The sequence below is a fragment of the Phalacrocorax aristotelis genome, chromosome 1 (assembly GCF_949628215.1).
Source record: "Phalacrocorax aristotelis chromosome 1, bGulAri2.1, whole genome shotgun sequence".
NCBI classification, from domain to species: domain Eukaryota; kingdom Metazoa; phylum Chordata; class Aves; order Suliformes; family Phalacrocoracidae; genus Phalacrocorax; species Phalacrocorax aristotelis.
In genome coordinates, this window is record NC_134276.1 from 91118295 (window position 1) to 91140167 (window position 21873).

At 35.5% G+C, this 21873-nt stretch overlaps 1 protein-coding gene across 1 annotated transcript in view; it reads left to right on the forward strand.

The window, feature by feature from the left end:
- The window catches only part of IL1RAPL1 (interleukin 1 receptor accessory protein like 1), a 770634-nt gene that overhangs the window by 600545 nt on the left and 148216 nt on the right, over positions 1-21873 (forward strand). The window contains exon 6 of the mRNA XM_075097466.1: positions 2686-2760. Coding sequence (XP_074953567.1) covers positions 2686-2760 — 75 coding nt within the window. The remainder of the gene's footprint in view (positions 1-2685; positions 2761-21873) is intronic.

Below are 21873 nucleotides of genomic sequence, written 5' to 3' on the forward strand. Positions count from 1 at the left end.
CCACGCAGCCGCTCACTTACTCCCCTCTGGTAGGATAGGGGAGAAAATCAGAAGAGTAAAAGTGAGGCAACTCATGGGTTGAGATAAAGACAGTTTAATAGGTGAAGCAAAAGCTGTGCATGCAAGCAAAGCAAAACAAGGAATTCATTCACTGCTTCCCACGCGCAGGCAGGTGCTCAGCCATCTCCAGGAAAGCAGGGCTCCATCACGTGTAACCATTACTTGGGAAGACAAACACCATCACTCCAAATGTCCCCCCCTTCCTTCTTCTTCCCCCAGCTTTATATACTGAGCATGATGTCATGTGGTGTGGGATATCCCTTTGGTCAGTTGGGGTCAGCTGTCCCGGCTGTTCCCTCCCAGCTTCTTGCACACCCAGCAGAGCATGGGGAGCTGAAAAAGTCCTTGACCAGTTTAAGTGCTACTTAGCAACAACTAAAACATCTCCACATTTCACCACTGTTTCCAGCAAAAATCTAAAACATAGCCTCATACTGGCTACTACAAAGAAATTTAACTCTATCCCAGCTGAAATCAGGACACTAACTTATTATTTTCAGTAACATTTTCTCTGTTAAATTATCTATTGAATATCACAAGTTATGGGAAAATTAAATTTTGCACAAATTTTATAACAACTTCATACTGTTGTTGAAAGATTATTTATCTGCATATATTAACATCCTGTGCCTATGCATTTAAAAGTAGGAAGCCTTTTAGAGACCTGAAGTATGGGACCACAAAAGTAATGTCAATCTTTGCTTAAACTGAGGAAAATACTGTTTTCTAATACATTTATTTGTTGCATTCAGATTAACTCCAGCAGTTGCTTTATCTTTACTTACAATGAGAGAACTTTGTTTGCTTCAAGAGTTTCAAAACAGATTTAGAACAACAGTGACTCAGAAGACATTATCTGATGAATGGTAATTGAGTTGAGAATGACAGAACTGGAAACTATATTTAAATTCATAGTGGATGATGTTTAAAAAATGGCAATGTGCTGATAAATTATGAGCCTTTACAGAGAAGTTAAGAAATGGGAATGACTAATTTTTCAGTTTAAGAAAAAGTATATTTTGAATCCATTTCCCTTCCACTCACTTTAGCCCCCAAGAAAAAAAGGGAAAAAAAAAAAAAGCGACAAGAGACAAAGAGAGCTAAAAAGCATTCAAATCAGTGTTAAGAAAAGTAACAACCCAGAGATGTTGCTGAAAACTCCTTCACAGCTGTGGCTCTCTTCAAAGTCTGTAGTGCAGAATGATTTCCTGTAGAGAGTAGAAGCTGTTGTTGGAAGAATGAACTGAAAGAGGGTCTTTGGAACAAATCCAGTTCTTTTCCCTTCCTTGAAGAAATTTTGATTCCGTCCCGGATCTGATGGGTCAACATCCCAGACACCAATTGGGTGGGTTTATGCTCTGGTCAGATAAACGAAAACCTCTGTAAAGGAGAAACATATGAGTTGATAATGGATCCATTCTGTAAATCCTGCAAAGTTGAAATTAATCCTGTAGATTTTAATGGGTATTGATAATTTAATCAAAGAGCAGAGGAAATACAGTAAAGAGAATGTAACTAAACCTCTCCTGCAATTCAACTGACAGGAGAGGAGAATGTTTAGTAGATTAAACCCTTATACATGTGGATGTGTCTGTGTCAGTAAGAAAGGGAACGGTGATTTTGACAAGTTAGAGAGAACAAATATTATAGAGTTACATCAAAGTGTCAAATGTGTTTTAAACTTCTGACAGCCCGTAATCTGTGTTAAAAACTGAAGCATGAATTACTGTTGAAAAGCAAAATATCAAAATGTTCCAGGTGACTACAAAAGTTGGAGCTTTTCCATGAACTTTTACTATCAATTATAAAGAAAAAAATAAATGTTTTTTTCATATAGCATGCACTCATCTGTGAGAGGTGAGTAAAGAGGACACTTGCTAACAACAACAAAAATAGTAATAATCAATGTCACTTCTATGAATTAAGTATATAGATGATGAATCTAGTGGAATAGCTGTACTATTTAGCTGCATGGCTTGAACATGCTTCAACAACCTTCAGGAGGTTTTTGACCACTACACAACCCTTCCTATTCCGGAATTTGCATAAGTCTACTAATATTATTTCATGCTAGATCAAAACGAAGATGGGAAGTAATCCTTTTATGAATCTTGACATTATTTCATTGTATTCATCCCTTGGATTTTGAAAACCGAGCCTTTTTCTAGTATTCTACTTTCAAAAGTTTCAGTGGTAGTAATATCTTTTTAAATAAAATTTTCATCAAAGAATCAAAATTGTTTTACAGTAACTTAGATTATATTATTTCTCTGTTTATGACTATATTTGATAAAAAGGTAATTAAATGTTATAATAAACTCTGAAATGCTGGGAAATATTTATGAAAATACAAAATTGTAACATGTCGGTGCGTGATTTTTGTGAGGGTTTGAAGTTATTACTTTTATTAACACAAGTGCCTTCAATACCTTAGGATGTGAATGATTCTAAATTTTGGTGCTATATTTACTCTTTAAGCAAAAACATTTACAGCTACTGAAGGCATGAACATTATTTAAACAAAAGAAAAACTGAAGCATTCCTGAAACAATAGGTATAAACTCAAGTCTTATTCTACCCAATAATAATTAGCAAACTATATATGTGAATTTCTTTCTTTTCTAGCACCTCTAACAGATAAACCACCAAAGCTTTTACACCCCTTGGAGAGTAAGCTAACAATTCAGGAGACCCAGTTAGGTAAGTAGCAAACACATGATTTCTATTCAAATTGTATGAACATATTTAATGTGTTAATGCATAATGGTAACGTGATGGTATGTTGGCATTAATGATTTCATTGAAAAGACATTAAGCGTACTTTGTTTCCATGTATTATATACTATCTAGAAGATTGTTGTTCACAAAAAAATTGGTAATAATTAATAGTGAGCACTAAGCTTTTGAATATTACTGATACTGGTTTTTACCTTTGCTGAAAGTCTATGATTATAAGAGCTTTTCTTTCTAAACTTCCCCTTTTCTGTATATTTATATATATTTACTGGGGCATTCAGTGGGGTTTTGTGGTTTAAATTCTGCTTGCAAGACCTCTTTGCTTTGGTGATTACTTACAGAATTGTAAAGATGTTCTGTAATTATAAATGTTGTGCTGGTCTAAAACCATCCAGCAAAGAGTGAGAAGTTAATATAATAACATCTGGTTATTCTGAATGTATGAATATATATGTAAAGATGAATGGAGAGAAATTGATTCATGAAGAAACCATTTTGTTTCACTTTTTTCTAGGCTAGTGGATGGTGGGTATATTTTATCACTTTAGTCTCCTACTGCCATACAGGTAATTAAGGCTCCAGAGCTAAGTGCATGAGTTACTACAGTTTGCAGGATATAACAATCCATCTCCTTTGTGGATTGGCACAGAGGGCAACTTGTAAGAAACAAACAGTCCCCAGTAGGTTACATTGGAATTATGCTTTGGTGTCAGAACAGTAACCTATTTATAGATCTTCTAGCATGTTAGCTACAGAAACAAATGGAAACAAATCTGGTGGTTGTCTAAACCTCATAGAAAAAAAGAAAAAGAGAAATAAAGCAAGCAAAACTCAGTACATTCTGCAGCACAACACCAGAAAAAGCAGAAGGATTTTAGATTAATTCTGATAGTCATTGGCAGAACATTTTATAGTGCTTACCAGCCTATGCCTAATACTGGCCAGAGAATAAATCATCTTTGCTTTGATATTCATAAAATATTACTTTACAGTATTCATGCTATTCAGATAATATTCTGAAATAGTGATATTCATGTTTTCAGAAACAATTATGTAGAAAATGGGACATGTAATGTATTTCCTTCTAGAGTTAATTTTTGTTGTTCTGAAAGTTTTGTTTGTGATATACCAACTCAGAAAACTTTTCCTATATGGCAGTCCTAGATGATTTTACTTTTTCATTTGAACACAAGCCTAGGGAACAAAAAGCAAAGTGACTCCACATTTTTTCCTACCTAATGTTGTTTATTGAGATATTTTTGATGAAGAATACAAAAGGCAGAACCTTTTTGGGCTTTGATGTTGTGTTGCTAAATATACTTGTAGAGGTGAGACTATTTCAATAAAAGTGTAATTATTAATGGCTAGCTAGAGGCTTTTTTCTTTGATTTTTAGAATTAATCGTATCTTTGATTTCTCATAGTTCTAAGAAACAGATTAAATAATTTGAGAAATGCTGGCTTGGAAAAGACACTTTCAGAAAACTAAATAGCTACTGATGAATATGAAGAGTTAATCTGAAAACATCACTTTCAGACCCAGATGAGAAAGTCTGACCATAAATGGATTTGAAGCTATAACTTAGCCTTATATCAAGAAACTACAAGTATTAATCTGCTGTTTAAAAGCCTGTGAGAACTGGAGCAAGTGCAAAACCGTGATGATAGTTTCCTGATACAAAAATTATGTTGTTCCACTCAGATTTAATGTCTTGGTCCTGCTGGATAACATTCAAAAGGTCTATGTTTCACTTTCACTGAGGAAGCTAGCATTCATTTCAGGGGGCCAGTTCTTATCCTGAAAAAAAAAAAACCAAAATATTTTAACGTTGGAATAATATCGAGATTCACTTAGCCAAACCTTAGATAGTTACCTAAGCCAGCAACCTCCTACCCACCTGAGGCTTGGGGTGACCACATGTTGCAGACTGGTCTAGACACTGGCAGAAAACATGTTAGTCCTTCTGAATGTGTTTGGGATGGTGCGCTTGTCCCTTATTTGGAAAAGAAACATGTTGGTGGAAGGGGGAGGAGTGGAATGGGTGGCACAGAAAAGGGAGAGCAAGGAACTAGGAGTTTGAGATAGTCCAGGATTTCACTAGCAGGTCACCAGTCAGTGTGGTGGGGAGCTGGGGTAGTCCCCATTCTCCCCCCACATTTCTGTGGTTCTCACCTCACAGCCCTCCACCATGAGTTGGAAATGAAGCAGGTTGCAAGTGTCAGGGCATGCCCTGGGGGGTTCATACATAATTTACAGGGATGTGTGTGCTTCTGCAGGTGCACATGGTGTGCTGAAACATTGTCCGTAGTGATGGTTCACCTCAAAATCTTCCCCTGCTGGCAGACCTCTGGGGAGTGGTGCTGGCACACTTTTGAGGAAGCCCTCAGTAACCCCAAGTGTGTTTGCTGCTGAAGGAGCTAAGGGAGTTCAATTCTTTAACAGGGAGCTTGCTTTCAGTGTCTAAATCAAGGTAGGAAGACTCCAGGCATTTCTCATTGATTTGGCTCCAGCACTTCTGAGTGGCAGAGATATCTGACATTTATTGCTGAGATATATTGGTCCCTTCTATACACCAACAATTAAAATTAACATCATAGGACCACAAACCTGTTGTATTATTGTGTTGTATGCCTTCCATAAAACAACATCAGACCAAAAGATGACTGCATGTTAAAGAAGGAGTTTCTCTAAGGGCTGACTGAGGGACTGTTATGGCATAAGTTAGCAACTGCAGTTTGACTTGCTAAGACAAAAGGAAAGAAACCAGAGCTGGAGAATCTGCACTCCTCAAATCCTATCAATCTACACGTTCCCATCAAGCTCAAGCTATCCTCAGTTGGTCATGGGAAATATGTCCCGCTATTCACCTGGTTTTGGGAGTGTTAAGCATGGCTGCACTGCAATGAGTAACCTTAGAGAGTGACAGGAATCTTGAGACCTCATCTGAAATATCTTTTTATCACACTGAATAGTAACCAGAGAAGCACAAGATGGAAGCACAGGGTTGATATTGAAGGAGAAATTAATTTCTCAAAGTTTTTTCTTAAAAGGCAGCATGAGACAGCCAAAGCATGAAGCAGAGAAATCCTAGACGAGGAAAGAAAAATTTGTTCCCAGCTTATCCTATTCTGCATGTAATTTTTTTTTTTGTTTGTAGCTTCACTTTCAATTTTGTGATCGATAACTTAATCCTGCTGCAAAGGTAAAAATACTGTTTTCTTTTTAAGCTTTTCTCCTGTTAAAAGGGTTCTTAGGTAGCTCTGGTGACCTCAATATAAACTGCTTCCCTGGAAACTATTCCAGATGAAATATTATGTCAAATACAGTCTTCAAAAGTATGAAAGCTGCAAGAAGCTTGGAGCTATAACAAGATGAGAAGTGTCTCCCACTCAGCTCTGAGCCAGTCTGTGGGCTGGCAGCAGCATATGCCGGGGAGGGGAGAAAAGCAGGCAATGAATGGGATGCAAAGAGAGGCAATGCACAGGTAATGAAGAACAACATAATGACCCAAGGAACTTTATCCTACAATATTCTTCCTCTTGCCCTCAACACACTGACAAAATCAAACAAACAAATCCCTGCTAACATAAAATCAAACTTGTAATAATAATAAAAATACAAACCTTTCAGTTCAGACCTGTTCAGAAAATAATTGTTTCTTATATATGAAAAGTCCTAAAACTTCATGTCTGAATTTTTAATTCTAGATTAATGTAGATGTTACATATTTATGATCTAAATATATAATATCCATGACACAATATGTATATTTATCTAAAGATTATGTTCTTGTTTTCTATATTGGTAAATTATGAGTCTTTTCAGTTTTACCTGTCCTTCAGGTAACATTGGTTTTTTCCACCAGGACTGTCAAATATCTGTCCTCCTCAAGGAAACAGGATGAATACTTTTAGTGTGACTTGAGAAAATCTGATTTTAGTATCCAGCTAGTCCATCTTCATGTTACTAAAGACAGGTGTGTCTCCACAACAGGCAGTAATGGATCTCAAGTGAAAAACACCAAACTCAGTAATTATTTTAAACATCTCCCAAGCTAGGTAGCCTGTGTCCTCCCCATTTTTCAGTGTATTTCCTGTTCTGCACAAGGCTGTAATTTTAAATGCCAAAATTCGCCTAGAAAAATAAAGCAACTCTTGAATTATTTTTAGCTAGGCTTGATACTAGAGAAAAGAAAAAAGGAATAAAGAATTTCCAGCACTACATAAATAAGACTAAAAGATAAATTTGGACAGGCAGCTAAACACTTTCTCTGTCATCGGAATGAAATGAGTTTTCTTGAATTTTGTCCTACACACAAAAAATTACTCTTGTGACCTAAGATGCAGTAAATCATATTTTGTTTTTAGGGCATTATTTCAATAAAATTAAATTGACTATTTCCTAGTGAATTGGGGCTTGCTTCTTTCTCCCCTTTCCCCACACATATTCAAGAAAAATGGCCACTAATACTGCTTTTAATATATTATTTCTAAAGTAAGAATACAAAGTAGTGTCAGAGGTAAATCATCAGGGAGAGGAGAATGCTACTTCATTTGTAGCACCATATTGTCTTAAAAATCTTCCACACATATTAACCTTGATAGTGATAAAAGCCATCCTTAACTACCATAATCAGTAACTGTATAAATAAATTAACTAAAGTGATATGAAATAACTAGCAACCTGTGCCTCTTTTCAGGATGAAAATTAAAATGAAAGAATATATAAAATTATTAGTTTTTATCTCTACACATTTCATCTAAACTCTATATTCACTCTAACAGGACCAGAACTTTTTCATTATGATATAGGAATTTTTAACTTTATTTGATTACACCAATATTCTTAAAACCAAATTGATCTTTTTTTCAATCATGTGATTCAGATGGACGCTTGGTTCTTTGATATATTCTATGATTAGAATAACAGAATATGGGCAACAGTTTCACGTGAGAATAATCAAAACTCTACATTCAAATTTTTCTTCACACATATAATCTGTTTTATTATTTACTTGAGAGCTGGGGTTTTCTGTTCAGAAAACAACTAGGGGTGTTTTGTAAAGGTTAAAAAAAAAATTAAAAAATTTTAAAAGTCCTTTTCTTGTGTCTGAAATATTTATTGAAAAAAGTTCATTTTCAACAAACTAATCTTTTAGAAGTAAGTTTTCACTGGTAAATTCCTAGCATCACTGTTCTAATATGTTTTGGTTTACCAAAATTTGTTTAGTCGAATAATTTGTGGTCTGAAGTTCAGTTTAGTATACTCACCTAGTCAAATAGTATGAATTTCAATGGAAAAAGCTTTGCTTAAAAAGTCACTTGCACAGTTAATTATTTAACTGAAGACTGGTTCATGAAAACTCAAATGTTTGAAAGTTTGGAATGTAGTATTTTAATTTAACCAGATACAAACTGACCAAAATCTCATACATGCTGTTCTACCAGGGAAGAAAGAAAATAATGTTCACTTTTTTTCTTGGCATTTTAAGCTCAACTTTCCAAATACAAATGGAGAAGTACAGCGTAGAAGTACATTCCCAAGGTAAAAATGGACTGAGGACTTACAAAGTCTTGATGCGGCGGGGGGTGGGGGGAGAAATCTAGTGAAGAAGAACATCACATGATAGTAAGGGAAATTTTAATCACTAAGAACAGATTATTTAAAAAAAAAAAAGTTTCCTAGGTACCCTATAGTCCCTTCTTTAGACTTTCAACCTTCAGATTACATTAATCCAACTATTCTGCAGCTGAGGCTGTCCATGATGGGCCAAACATAGTTTACTAAAATGAAACAATAAGTGAGTCAGAAACATTCAGCTGCACTAAGGAAAAGTGCAGTAAGAGCCCAGTGACAACATGTCAACTGATTTTCCTTCCACTCTTTTTCCAAATTTAATCAAACTCTAAAAGGTCATAATTACAAAAATCAGAAATATCATATCTATGTATTTTAAAAGTTTATTTTTCTCTCTCCATCTGTGTGTGCATCTGGGAATAAATAGATATATACCTGTACACCTAATCTCTGCCTATATATATAACATATATATATACACACACATATATAAATAAAACTTGTCAATGCATTTGTACAAATTTTATCTTATTAATGCTTTGTCTGGGAAACACTTATTTGAATTAATGATGGAATAATAAAACTATTCCTGTTAGATTATAATCCATGGAGAAATGACTGCTCTAGAGGGTACATACCATACTTATCCGAGCTACTTTCTGTGTTATGCATCTAAATAGGATTTAATGCAATAAAATGTGTCTGTCCAATCCCTCTGCAACTATGTACATTTCAGTCTTTGTGTACAGATTAGGTATATGAGAAATTTATATTTCAGTTTGTTTGTGAAATTTTTCACATTTCCTATGAAAAATGTAAATATGCAGTGTATTTTTATAATATGAGAGAAGACTGTGGAACCTCAAAAGATTTTCCATATCAGTTGGATAATCATCCAAAAGTTTGGTTTCCTACCTAAGACTGTTCTGTGATCATTTTTGCCAGAGTTTTGGTTTCAAGCTATACTTTGTGTTTCTAAATTGTATGTAGGTGCTTCATCATGCCTAATGTTGAAAGACACACAAGTGTTTCCTTGCATACAAAAAAATAAAACAACACTTAATGGTACTATGGAAAAGCATTAAAATATTAAGTAGTGAATATCAAAATAAAAATTTAATACTGTGTCCTCAGTACTTACCATTGATAACAATTTTAAATTCATTAACTCCTCCAGACTATTTTGATTTAGAGATACAGACCTCTTGTGAGCAACAATAGTCTTCACAGGTAAAGCTGATCTCAGTAAGGATGTCTTTGGGCTATTGGTGGAACAACAAACACTAGCACAGACTTTTTTCTCCCAGAAATTAGTCTGCTTTCCTGTCTAGAATAAATGCTTTCCAACATTACTGGTGAAGTGAGCATATGCTCATGTAGTCCTGATTAGGAGTTGTTTTACAAGAAACTGCATTGAACATTTTAGAGGTACTATGGATTTGTAGGTTGCGTTAAGGTTTAGTGCTGTACAGAGGTTTCATTCTGAAAAATCCATCTAAATCTGCATGCATTCTTAACGGCAATAATTATTGGGGATTTGACAGTTTGTCATGTCAATAGAAAATGGAAAGTTAATTGGAGGAACACCAAGGGGTTGAGATGCTTAAATACTTGTGATAAATTCCTGCAGTTTAGAACGTCATAATAGTATGAATATTTTGAAACAATTAGTTGAACAGGATCTTTTTTATATTTGTTAACAGATGTGCAACACTTAAAGTTCCGATTGTTCATATCTAGGTGCTATTCTTGTCTCTTTACGTAGCATATTATGGATGAATACACAGGATATCGTAACCCTAGATACATTCAACACTCATTTGTTATAAATGGCCAATTCACTAGCTATTTAACTTTACATTATATTTAATATCTGAGGAGCTTGCAAACAAAGACTCGTAGAAATTCAGTTTGATGCTACATAGCATAATTAATTAAAAAAATACCCAGCAATAGTTTATTTATAGCAGGTACTGCAAACCTTCATGTAACACTTTGTTAGTGATGAATACATGATCAAGAACTATAGGTCAGTGAACCCCTTTGCTTTGGATTAGGCTTGAGAATAATAGGACAGATATAGTTATTAGTACAAATTTCATCTTTGACAACAAATTACCAGCAATGGGTTTAACACTCACATGCCAAACATAATTTGTGCCCTATATCCCTCACAGACTGCACAAGGCAGCTATAAGCAAAAGATTATACAACAGTATTTCCACAATCTGTCCTCTTTTAATTTCTTGTCCTTTTGCCTAAGGTAAAATTCTGACAAGGGATTACTTAGTTACTTTTTCTTGTTTCCACACAGGAAAGTAAAATATCACCTGAAACGAGATTTATTCAGCGCTTAGTTTTCATGCCAATCTGAAAGTATACACACAAAAAAAGTCCAAATACAAAGAAACCAGTGTTAAATATTTATTTCTCTGAACAGAGAAGTCACTCTTGAGAACCATGGAGCTAGGAAGTTAAAACAGAAAGAAGTAATCCAGTTCAGTAAAACCATAATTTAAATTTACATCTCAAGATCTAGTTACTTGCGAGGCCTCTCTTAGGTATCTACCTTGATTTCTGCAGTAAATGTCACCTTCTAGTCTATCAGTCATTTCAACTGCTTAAAGTATCCTTGAAATAGATATGTGCTATATTACAAATATACTCGTCTCATTCCAATAGCTAGTTTATAGTAATGGAAAATAATTGTAGGAATGGAAATATTACAAAAATGCCATACCGAGTAATAAAACATATCAAGTGACTACTCATAATAACTACAGAAACAAGTGAACTGTCTGCTTCAGTTAACCCACATCAGGGTTCTTAAGAAAAAATTACAACAAACATTACAAAATTACCTCTCTCTACACTAATGTAATGAATAGATTGGAGATGTGATGCTATAGGGCCATATGTTTTGTTTCTTTCACAGCTCTTTCTAGGCAATTCATTTCAAGTAATAAATGCTTATATTTTTAAATAATTCATTCAGGGTCAGATTTTTCATGGGATTTGTAAAAGCATGCATGGTACATTTCTGCTCATTAAAAATCAAGGAGGAGTACATTCTTGGTGCTGATTTTACAATACTTTTAGAGATTGATGCTAAACATATCTACAGGTTCATTATAGTTTAAACATTAGTAGACAGTTTTTGTGGGTTTGTTGTGTGTGTTTTTAACCTCTCAATAGTTTCTTTTAAACAGACCATTCATCCCACTTATATCAAAATTAGAGGATTTCTTTTTGGAAGACATTTTCAACTTTTAATATGGAGATTCAATTCCCATATGAAGAAAGAGGATATACAAATAGATCAGCCAATATTGTACAATCTTTCTTTCTTTTTCTGTTTTTTTTTTCTTTGTCAAATGGTAATGAATGTCAAAACAGACATGTTATCATAGATAGAGTATCTGAGGTGCCATTTTTAGTTTCCCAATGCTTTGGAAAGGTCAGGTATTTTAAAAAGCTTATAAATGTGAATGCTTCCCATCATGTGACTACTCAAATCAATGAGATTATTCTTCTTTGTAAAAAACAACAAACAAACAAACAAGCAAACAAAAGTTACATTTATGAGAGCAAAGTCCAAGACTGAAATTATTTGGAATTACTATTGAAGAGTTAATGATCTTTAGTTTGTGCAGAGTGTTATTCAGAATAATTTACTTACTATAGACGACACATACGCAAATGCATTAACAACAATCGTGGCTCAACGTAGATTAAGTCAAAAATTAAAATAAGGATTAAAATGCTATTGTAGTATTTACTGGATAGACACATCCAAAAAAAACCAACCCTCAGTACACTTGAAAGACTTCTCTAAGAGCATTGGTACCTGTTACTATTCCCTGACTGCTGGTTTAGTTTTATGAAGACTGCATCCTGTTTCAGAGTTATTTTATTTTGGGAGTTCCTTATATCAGTCTTTCCTTGAGTTAAAGAGAACAAGGCAGGTAGAAAATGGAGTTTGGCTTCCAGGGCAGTCTGAGCAAGGATACCACCAGTTCAAGAGGGAAGGGAGTGTACTAGCTTCTGCTATTAGGGAAGAGAGAACTCTGTGGAGAAGGCAAAATTTGCTACTAACTGTTTCCTGGAATCTCTGGACATACAAACTCCTTTTATTGTTGTTGTTGGTTTTTATTTGTTTAAAATGCTTCTGACACAGTCACTCTGAAAAAGGAAGTAATGAAAAACATAAAAATCTATTTAGAGACAGATGCACAAAATATGTTTAGATGTCTAAATTCCATTGCTAACAATACCTTTGTGTTACCGCTATTTATATACTATGAAGAGTGTTCACTTTGTCCAGCTGGAGACCTCTGACTCAAATAGGTTCTCGAATTAGTCAGTGGAGCCTCTTGAGGGCACACAATTTTACCTGGCAGCTAGGTTAGCCATTAATGCTGTGATGTTTCATGATTGCTTTAATGCAGTGTAAATCTGTGCTGCTCTGACACCTGCACCCTGTCACTCTTCTTTCAGCCAGCTTCATCACTCATGTTCACTGGGTCTCTGGGATGGCTGCAAAGTAATCCCAAAGGAAAGAAAACCTATTTTTGCTAGATGGCTAGCTATGCTGGTGGTTGCATACATGGATGCAACAAACCCTAGTGCCAAGACATGGTGAGAGTGGGAGTATATAGTCAGGGAGACAAGTCAGGAGAAGACACCATAGAGGTGTTTTGGCTTGAACTGATTATGAAATATCACTCTAAGTCAATACTTGGTCACAGTAGGTGCCTCATAGGGTTGGTGTAGATCAAGAGGCACCTGTACGGCGTACATCATATCATATTAGAGTGAAACTGCTGTGCAGCTACCTTTAGCTACCCATCAAGGTAGCTTTTGTCTGGTCTTTGGCACACTGACAGCACACTCAATTCACTGTATAGGATTTTAGGTACTTTGTTTAGATATCTGAGTTGACATCCCTGAAGTAGGAGTGTGTGAATATCTTCCTTCATGATACCTATATACAGCAGGTGAATGCTAGGATTTCAAAAATATTTAAAACAGAGCTTTCAGAAACATTTAACATTGAACCATTTAACATCTTGAATTTTATAACTGGAAATGTCATAGGTATGGTATAACATAGAAATTTATAGCCCAGGTCTTCTAATGTGTTTGTATTTTTGACTGTTAAATTCATTGGCATGTAACTCTGTAAACTGAGATGTGTTAGTAGTTTACCATGACTAAACACAAGAGATAATTCCGTTGTTATTTTGATGTTATTTAAAGGTATACATGAATCACACTGTTACTTAATTGGCTATCTGGTATCCATTTACAGAAACTTGAGAGCAAGGAACACATTTTACTGTGATAAAAGAAAAAAAAAAATATTAGTCATATGAACTCTTTAATTAGACCTGAAGTTAATTTTGTTGTTCTTTCTTCATCTCCTTTGTACTCATTTATATGAGTAAAAAGCATAATCATTGATGGTTCTTGTTTTTCAGCACAAGTATACCTGATAGATTAGTGATACTGAGAACAACGTAACAAGTAGTTTTGAAGGGTTGATTTTAGTCATACAGCTCATCAAACTTCAAAGACAATTTTAATCTTAGCAAATGATATTTTCATTGGTAAGTTTTCAGTCTTTTAGTATTGTCATGTCAGAAGATTTATTTTTCAGACTTCTTTATTTGCTTCTCTTAATGGCATGAAAAAAAATAATCTTAAGATTGTTCCTGCCTTTGAAATATTGCTTTGCTATGGAAAAAATATACTGGGTTTAATACAGCCTGCACAAGTAAGGTTATTGACTCAATCTTTTCTATACAATACACTGAAAAGGTAACGTATGACCAATCTTAGGATTGTGGGACATCTTATTTTTACTTTGGGCTGACTTTATGTTATAGGCAATCATCAACGAAAATGGTTCCAAGTTAATAATTTTAAAAGCAAATCACTTTGCTTTTGAAATTCTTCCCTTTTTTTCTTTACAATGGAAACCAGAGTTTTCTGTAAGAATACTGAGCTGCTGTGGTCCGCATCACGTGTAAAATTACCAAACCCCCACCCTCATTGCATTCAGCGAGTGTCTGGACACATTCTTTTCCTCAACTCCATTTTGCTTAAGCTTTTTATGTAATTAGAAGTTCCAGCCTGAAACAGATCAAAAGAGAAGACTGTACCAAGAGAAGTCAGTACCTCTCAGAGCTTGAACATCTCCTCCTTTGAACTTTGCTTGTCATTTAGAAGTTTTATCCTTATTATGGCAAGATGGTGCCACTGATCGATCTATCACCTACTGCTCTGCAATATCGCTGCCCCATCTCCTGTTTTGGTTTGTTGCAATCTGTTAACAAGTGTGGGTGTGGACCAACTCCTCTAAGCTGTCATAACATCCCAAGGCATGAAATGTAATTCATGAGTTCTTGTGTCCTAAATTCACTATGCTTCGTTCAGAATTATTCTGATGGATGAGGGGATCTATGCGGGCGTTTGGCAGTCGCCCCACTGGGCAGATATTTCACTGCTGTGCCTGGAAGCAGCTCCAAACTGCCACAGGGGAGGCAGCTCCACTGGATCTAGAGCATGGTTTACATAAAGATTGTATTAAGCTGGGGACTGGATTACCCTCCAGGTGGCAGCCCATACTCTAGGGATGAAATGAGTCTAACTTCTTGGAAAGAAGACAATTTAAAGCATCTTTTTTGCGGGTGTCTATTCAGCATGTCTGAACTTTTCAAGGAGTTGTCTAAATCCTCAGGACAGTAGATTTTTCAGGCAGATGAAGAGGAAGTAGAAAGGCAAAGCTGAGAGAGACTGCAGACCATTCTAACGCACTATAAGAAAAGCCTTAACTACCAGACTGCTGACTGTGGTGGTTCACGAGTGTGAGATTCCTTGATAATCTTGATCCCAGGTATGGGATGACAAAGAGATTTGGGAGTGGAGCTGATTCCACTTCAGTACAAGTGCTTGGTATGTTAGGTGCTACTTCTACAACTCCTCAACCCACATACACAGAGAAAAGTGTTGGACTGCCGGTAGCAGTTTACAGGCAATGCACAGATGAAAAGGAGGACTTCACTACTTGGAGATGACTGAAGGTGGAAACTGTGGTGTATGTATAATTGCTAGTTATTTCCAAGTCACTTAATTGGGGTCTCAGGAGTGACTGAGTTGGTGTAGGTCAGCTGAGCCCCAGTAATTGACCTCTAGCAGCATTTGCTGAAATATGCATTTAGTACGTTGTAAATGCAAGGTAGAGCATTGCTGAAGTTTAAGAGAGCAGGATTTTCTTTGCTTTTAAAAATGGTAACAGTACACGTTATCATTTACTGTGGCACAGATATATAATTCCTTAAACTGTGACAACACATTTGTGAGTTAAAGAACAATACTGAATCCTTACTAAATTATCTGTCTAATATCTATTTTGTCTATTCAGAATATAACATAATACAGCTCTTTCAGAACTAGTAACGATGTTAGTTGAAATGACTGGACCTTTTTAACTTCTACTGAAAAGCACTGATTTTTAAGCGCACATACGCTGCTGTGTACATCAAAAGTACATCAGAAGTTATATTCTATTTTACAACCTCAAAAATTTTTCATATTAATTTCTGTTATCTGCTAGCAGTACAGCAATTTATCATACATGAATGCCATTTCTAGGGAGTCCCATTTTTTCCTTAGCTCTTCTGAAAGCAGGGACATACCGTTAAGTCTTTCTCTCTTATAAACACATTCAATAGAGGAGGATGTTTATCTGCATTTTTGTGACCCTTGCATAAAGAATGATATGTCAGATTTGAAGGGCATATTTCCATACATTAAACATCTGTAATTTACCTACCCACAAATGCATTATATGCACAGGTAAATATATGTACTTAGATTTACTTAGTTTATTAAAATAAAATATGATATTTTATTTGAACTGAACTTTTGGATTTATTTTCAAATTAATTAGAAAAACCACCAATCAAATACAATAAACTAAAAGTTATCGCCAGCTGTTTTTGCACCTCATATTTTGCAGCACTGAAATATACTCAGCTAGGTCAGAAGACAAATGAAACAAAACCTGAACAAAAGTAAAAAAAAATTATGATTTCCTAATGTTATAATTTTACAGTTCAGACTAGAGGAAATGCAAAACTATACAATCTGAATAATGAAAAGGCAACATGATATGTAAGTATAATCAGTTTTATTCCCTAGTAAATTCTATACATAAAAAGAATACTTTTAATTCTTTTAATGAAAGATATAGAAGGATGTATTGCTTTAAAGCCAGTAGTCTACCTTTAAATGTAGCTTTTTAAAGGGAAAATGTTGGATTCTGGCATCCACATGTTGCCTATGTACATTACAGGCACAGGTAGGACCAGATTACAGTAACTGTGGATTTTACAGGCTGTGTGGAATAACAATAAATCCATAAAAACCATGTTAACTTACACATATATGGAAAACCACATCCTGTGTCATTGTCTTTATAGTAGTAAGCCATAAAAGTGTTTTAACAGACAAGAAGAAGCTGGTTTTTATCTATTGGCTGTTTTCTAATAAACAAGAAAAAAAAGGATTAAAAATATGTTGTTATATTTGGGGTTTAATATGGGAACTTAATCTGGAGAACGACAACAAAAGAAATATTTTTTCAGTAGGTTTCATTCTTCCTTATGCACCTCTGCTACTGAGTTCTGCGTATTTAAAACATTGACTCAGAGAATATTTATTTTGCTCTAAGCAAAGATTGGTGAAGAAAAGAGAAAGAAAAGGAAAGAAAGAAAGAAAGAAAGAAAGAAAGAAAGAAAGAAAGAAAGAAAGAAAGAAAGAAAGAAAGAAAGAAAGAAAGAAAGAAAGAAAGAAAGAAAGAAAGAAAGAAAGAAAGAAAGAAAGAAAGAAAGAAAGAAAGAGAGAAAGAGAGAAAGGGAGAAAGAAAGGAAGAGAGAAAAAGAGAAAGAAAGAGAGAAAGAAAGAGAGAAAGAAAGAGAGAAAGAAAGAGAGAAAGAAAGAAAGAGAGAGAGAAAGAGAGAGAGAGAAAGAAGAGAGAAAAGAGAAAGAGAGAAAGAGAGAAAGAGAGAAAGAGAGAAAGAGAGAGAGAAAGAGAGAAAGAGAGAAAGAGAGAGAGAAAGAGAGAAAGAGAGAAAGAGAGAGAGAAAGAAAGAGAGAAAGAGAGAAAGAGAGAAAGAGAGAAAGAGAAAGAGAGAAAGAGAGAAAGAGAGAAAGAGAGAAAGAAAGAGAGAAAGAGAGAAAGAAAGAAAGAAAGAAAGAAAGAAAGAAAGAAAGAAAGAAAGAAAGAAAGAAAGAAAGAAAGAAAGAAAGAAAGAAAGAAAGAAAGAAAGAAAGAAAGAAAGAAAGAAAGAAAGAAAGAAAGAAAGAAAGAAAGAAAGAAAGAAAGAAAGAAAGGAAGAAAGAAAGAAAGAAAGAAAGAAGAAAGAAAGAAAGAAAGAAAGGAAGGAAGGAAGGAAGGAAGAAAGGAAGACCTTTACACTTGTAAAGGTCTGCCTTACCTCTTTGAAAACATAAGACAATAACAGAAATAAGCTGGAAGCTGGTGGCTTGAGGGACAATCTCTAACATGTAGCTAAAGGAAATAATTTGTGTGGCATTAATCTTAGGGATTTTTCTAATAATGACTAATGCTGGGGAAAAGTGTCTCTGGCAGAATCTTCATGTGAATTTTGACTGAAGTGGATAATATTACAAAGGATGTTTAAAGTATATATGTTTCTTTTAAAATGTTACTTTTGAAAAACATACTTCTTGGAGTAGTAAGTAGGTTAAAAAAAAATAGTGATGTAGAAGTCTGGCATACGTAAGTAATGATAAAACTATTTTCAGAAGTATGCCACTGAAAGGAATTATAAGATTTTCTCCAGTTCTAAACTTTTTCTGATTCTCTTTAGCCAATCAGCTTCAGATGTTTTTCCAATTTAAAGCCTTTCCAGTTACGTAAGATAAATAGGGGTTCAAGATTTTGCATTTCCCTATGGATGTAAATGATTCAGAAGCCTGAGGACAATTGAATCAATTCTGCATTGGAAAAACAATATAATTGTTTCTTTAAAAAGACTTAAAAAGCACTCTCAACATTTTATGCTATCTACATGTAAAATGTGCCTCTCTCCTTGCCAGGCTTCACTCTCTAGAGGGTTGCACACTTTTCTCTTTAATAATCTTCCCTGTCTGCTGGAGATAGAGACTTTTACATGCAATACTGCTACCATGCATATCCTTCACATAAAGGCCAAAGCTATCAAATTTTCCCTCAGTTCCGGTTCTGTTTCTTACAATAGACGTTCTCTATTTAGATACTGCCTACCCACCCTTATCATAAATATTCTTCTCTTGTGATGAATGATGATGATTTTCTAGTCTGGGCTGCCTTCTTTTACTGTTATTATTTCCTGAGAGTTATTCTAGTGTAACTGCAAAGGACTATCTGGCATTCAAACACTACCTTTTTGCAGAGCTGGAATACCTGCCAGTGATGGATGGCTCTCCACTTGTCTATCTGAGAGATATTTAACAGAGAAGTATTCAGCTTCCAGTTAGTCTTTGGCTACACTGCCAGCTAACAGAGGTGGGACAGACACTTCTTGAAGCAGTAAAGCGAGAAAGTTTTGTGTGAAAGAGGATTTTTTTCTTCGTAAGTGGCAGTTCCTGTAATGAAAGGGGATTCCTCTCCTGCTGAAGTTTCACCCAAATACCCTGAGAGTAGAAGAGACTTTCTCCTTCCCCAGGATGCTCCATAAAAGGGACAGATAAGTCACTGAACAAGAGGAAGTCATTATCTCAGAAACCTCTTCATCTTCCCACATCCTTACCTGAATTCACCAAAAGAGCATCAAAAATCCTCTAACATTCACTCAGATACCTGTTCATTTCATACATGGCAGAAATAGCTAAGGCAGGTATCATCCTCTTTCAGACCACTTGTTACTGAAATACGTTTACTGGTGATGACTAGACAGAGTCCACTGTGCCTGAAATTATTAAAACTTGTCTCCACATGTTTTTCCATGTCTTTGTTTTGTCACAAGCGAAAACTGTAAGCTTTTGGAGGAAAGACTTCTATTCTACCATATATGGACTGTCAAGAGCAATCCCCAACTGGTGATACCTAGTCATAGTAGTTGTTACCACAACGGCGATGACTGTTTTGCTCTTTTCTGGGAACGAGATTTAGATTACAGTTATTGCTACTCGGCCCCTCTTCCTCCAGTGTGCTGGCCCCTCCATGAACCTTATAAAGGTCTCAACCCTGTAAAAGACACTGTCTTCTCTTTTTTTCTTTACCACTGTCTTCCCAGTCAAGAATAGAAAGAAAGGCAAAGAAGAAAAGAAGGGCAAAACTTATTCCATACAGTACAAATATCTCTGCAAATTAAACTAGGTAAATAAAAAATTCTACACAGTCTATTCAATACTCTTCTTATTAGAAGACATTTTACATCTGCCAGGCACCCCACAGGACTCTATGGTAAAGACAGAAGCCACCAGTGATCCTTTTAGCATTCATTTGACATTTCTGGCTACTGAAAACTCTGTCAGGTCATGGTATAATCTCAGGAGTCCTTGTACTGAGATCCAAAATTATGCTGTTTAGCACAGCTTTCGTTTGTTATTTCAGCAGCGTTGCAAGAAATCAGACCATGTGTTTGTGTGCGTCCACCATCTATCCACACTGACATTTTTAATGGGAAATAACTGTAAAGAAAATCTTTTGCATGCATATGTGGAGTAAAAACTATGTGTAGTAATTACAGATTTCAAGGCGGTATTTATTAGTACTCTTCTCCTTACTGATCCCAAATGATCATTATTTGCAGACAGAAGCCTATTCATGTTTCAGTAATACAGAAAACCTGTTCCTGTTTCTGGCACTACCTTACCTCTGGAACATACTAAACTGGTGAGAAATTCTAAAATGCACACTATTCAATTCAACACACCTGCTTGCCTTTTGTTAGACCACTTTGTATCAGCAATGTAGTTTCAGTGACTTAATGAGCTATGCATGCCTGAGCTTGTGAGACATCACAAACTTCCTCATTAGCAGTTTACGTAGTTATGGAAAGAATCATTGTGTAGAAATGCTTAATGAAACATGAAAGAGCTTTTTACATGCTCCCAGCATCTTTTGCTGTGTTCCATATCCATGTCAGATTTTTCTCTTAAGTGCTTCTTGCATTTCTTATCTCTGTTATCAGATGCTGATTTTTAATGATAGGTATGATATTTAGAATTGAAATCTTCTGATATGTCCTGTCTTGTGTTCTGTTCAGATTTCAATAAACAGCTTAAACTTTAGAAATAACTTTAAAGGTATTCAGGGTATCCTTCAAAGACCTCTAACCAAACATCTGGCCCTGAGTAAGCAGCAAAGATCTGTATGGTAATTAGCGTAAGAAATACGAAGTAGATAGGGAGACTAGGTATAATGGGCATAACCAGAAAGCCTCCGGCCGAATGAAAAATCCAGGCTATTCAAAACCAGAAGTTCAGGCATCAGGCGGTGAGAATGCAGGAAGCATGCAAAGCATCTGCTAACAAGGAAAAATGTTCTATGAGGGGTTGAGGGCAAAACAAGCAAAGACTGGGAAACAGCAGAAAAGGAGGAGGGAGTCATGAGATACAGCATAGCCCCAGCCCTTTACAGAGAATATCATTAGGAAAACACACGGGCCCCACTGTGAGACAGAGGAAAAGGAAATCCACAAACCTTGTCATTGGGGCAGCGTAGTGTGCTACCAGAAGCAGCTAAATACAGAAGGGAAGGAGGATATGTATTGGGCAACTGTGTTATTACTGTAATGGAAGGGCATAAGGGCATAGCAGAAAGAGTCTGTCTTCTTCATGCTGCCAGGATTACAATAGATATCAAGTGAGTGATTCCTTAATAATCTTCTAATTGGGTTAATGTCAGCCTGCAAGGCTAATACCAGTTCCTTCTGTTTGTTAAATGAAAACTGAAAGAAATGTAAACAACTTCTGTTGCAGAAAATACATTAATTTTCTAGTTATATTAGGCCATGCTGGGTTATAATTATCTAGTTTTGTTTCTCCTGAATACTTATACATAAAAGCAGATTTCAGTAAGTATAAGTATCAGAAAATGTGATGTATCTATCGGGAAGAATGATTCTTCTATTTCCTGGCTGGGGAAAAAAAAAGAAGAAAAACAGGAAAAAAGATGGAAAAGATGGTCAGGAAGTGCTCTGTCTTTTGAGAATGTTTGATTTGGCACTCTTCATTTGGCCTTTGAAGCTCCAGCACTTCCATATCCTTTTACCTTAACTATTCATTTCTAGTTTTAAGCTTATTATTGTCATGTAAGATTTGTGAGAAAGACTGCTCATTAACAAAACCAACTATGGAGGATGATGTAGACCCTGTCCAGGTTAACTCTGCACTTGCTTTAACAAGGGTACGCTTGCCTTCTAGTGACTGTGTGCCTCTCTGGACATTGACCATGGGAAATTGCATTTTGTATTGTATTGATCT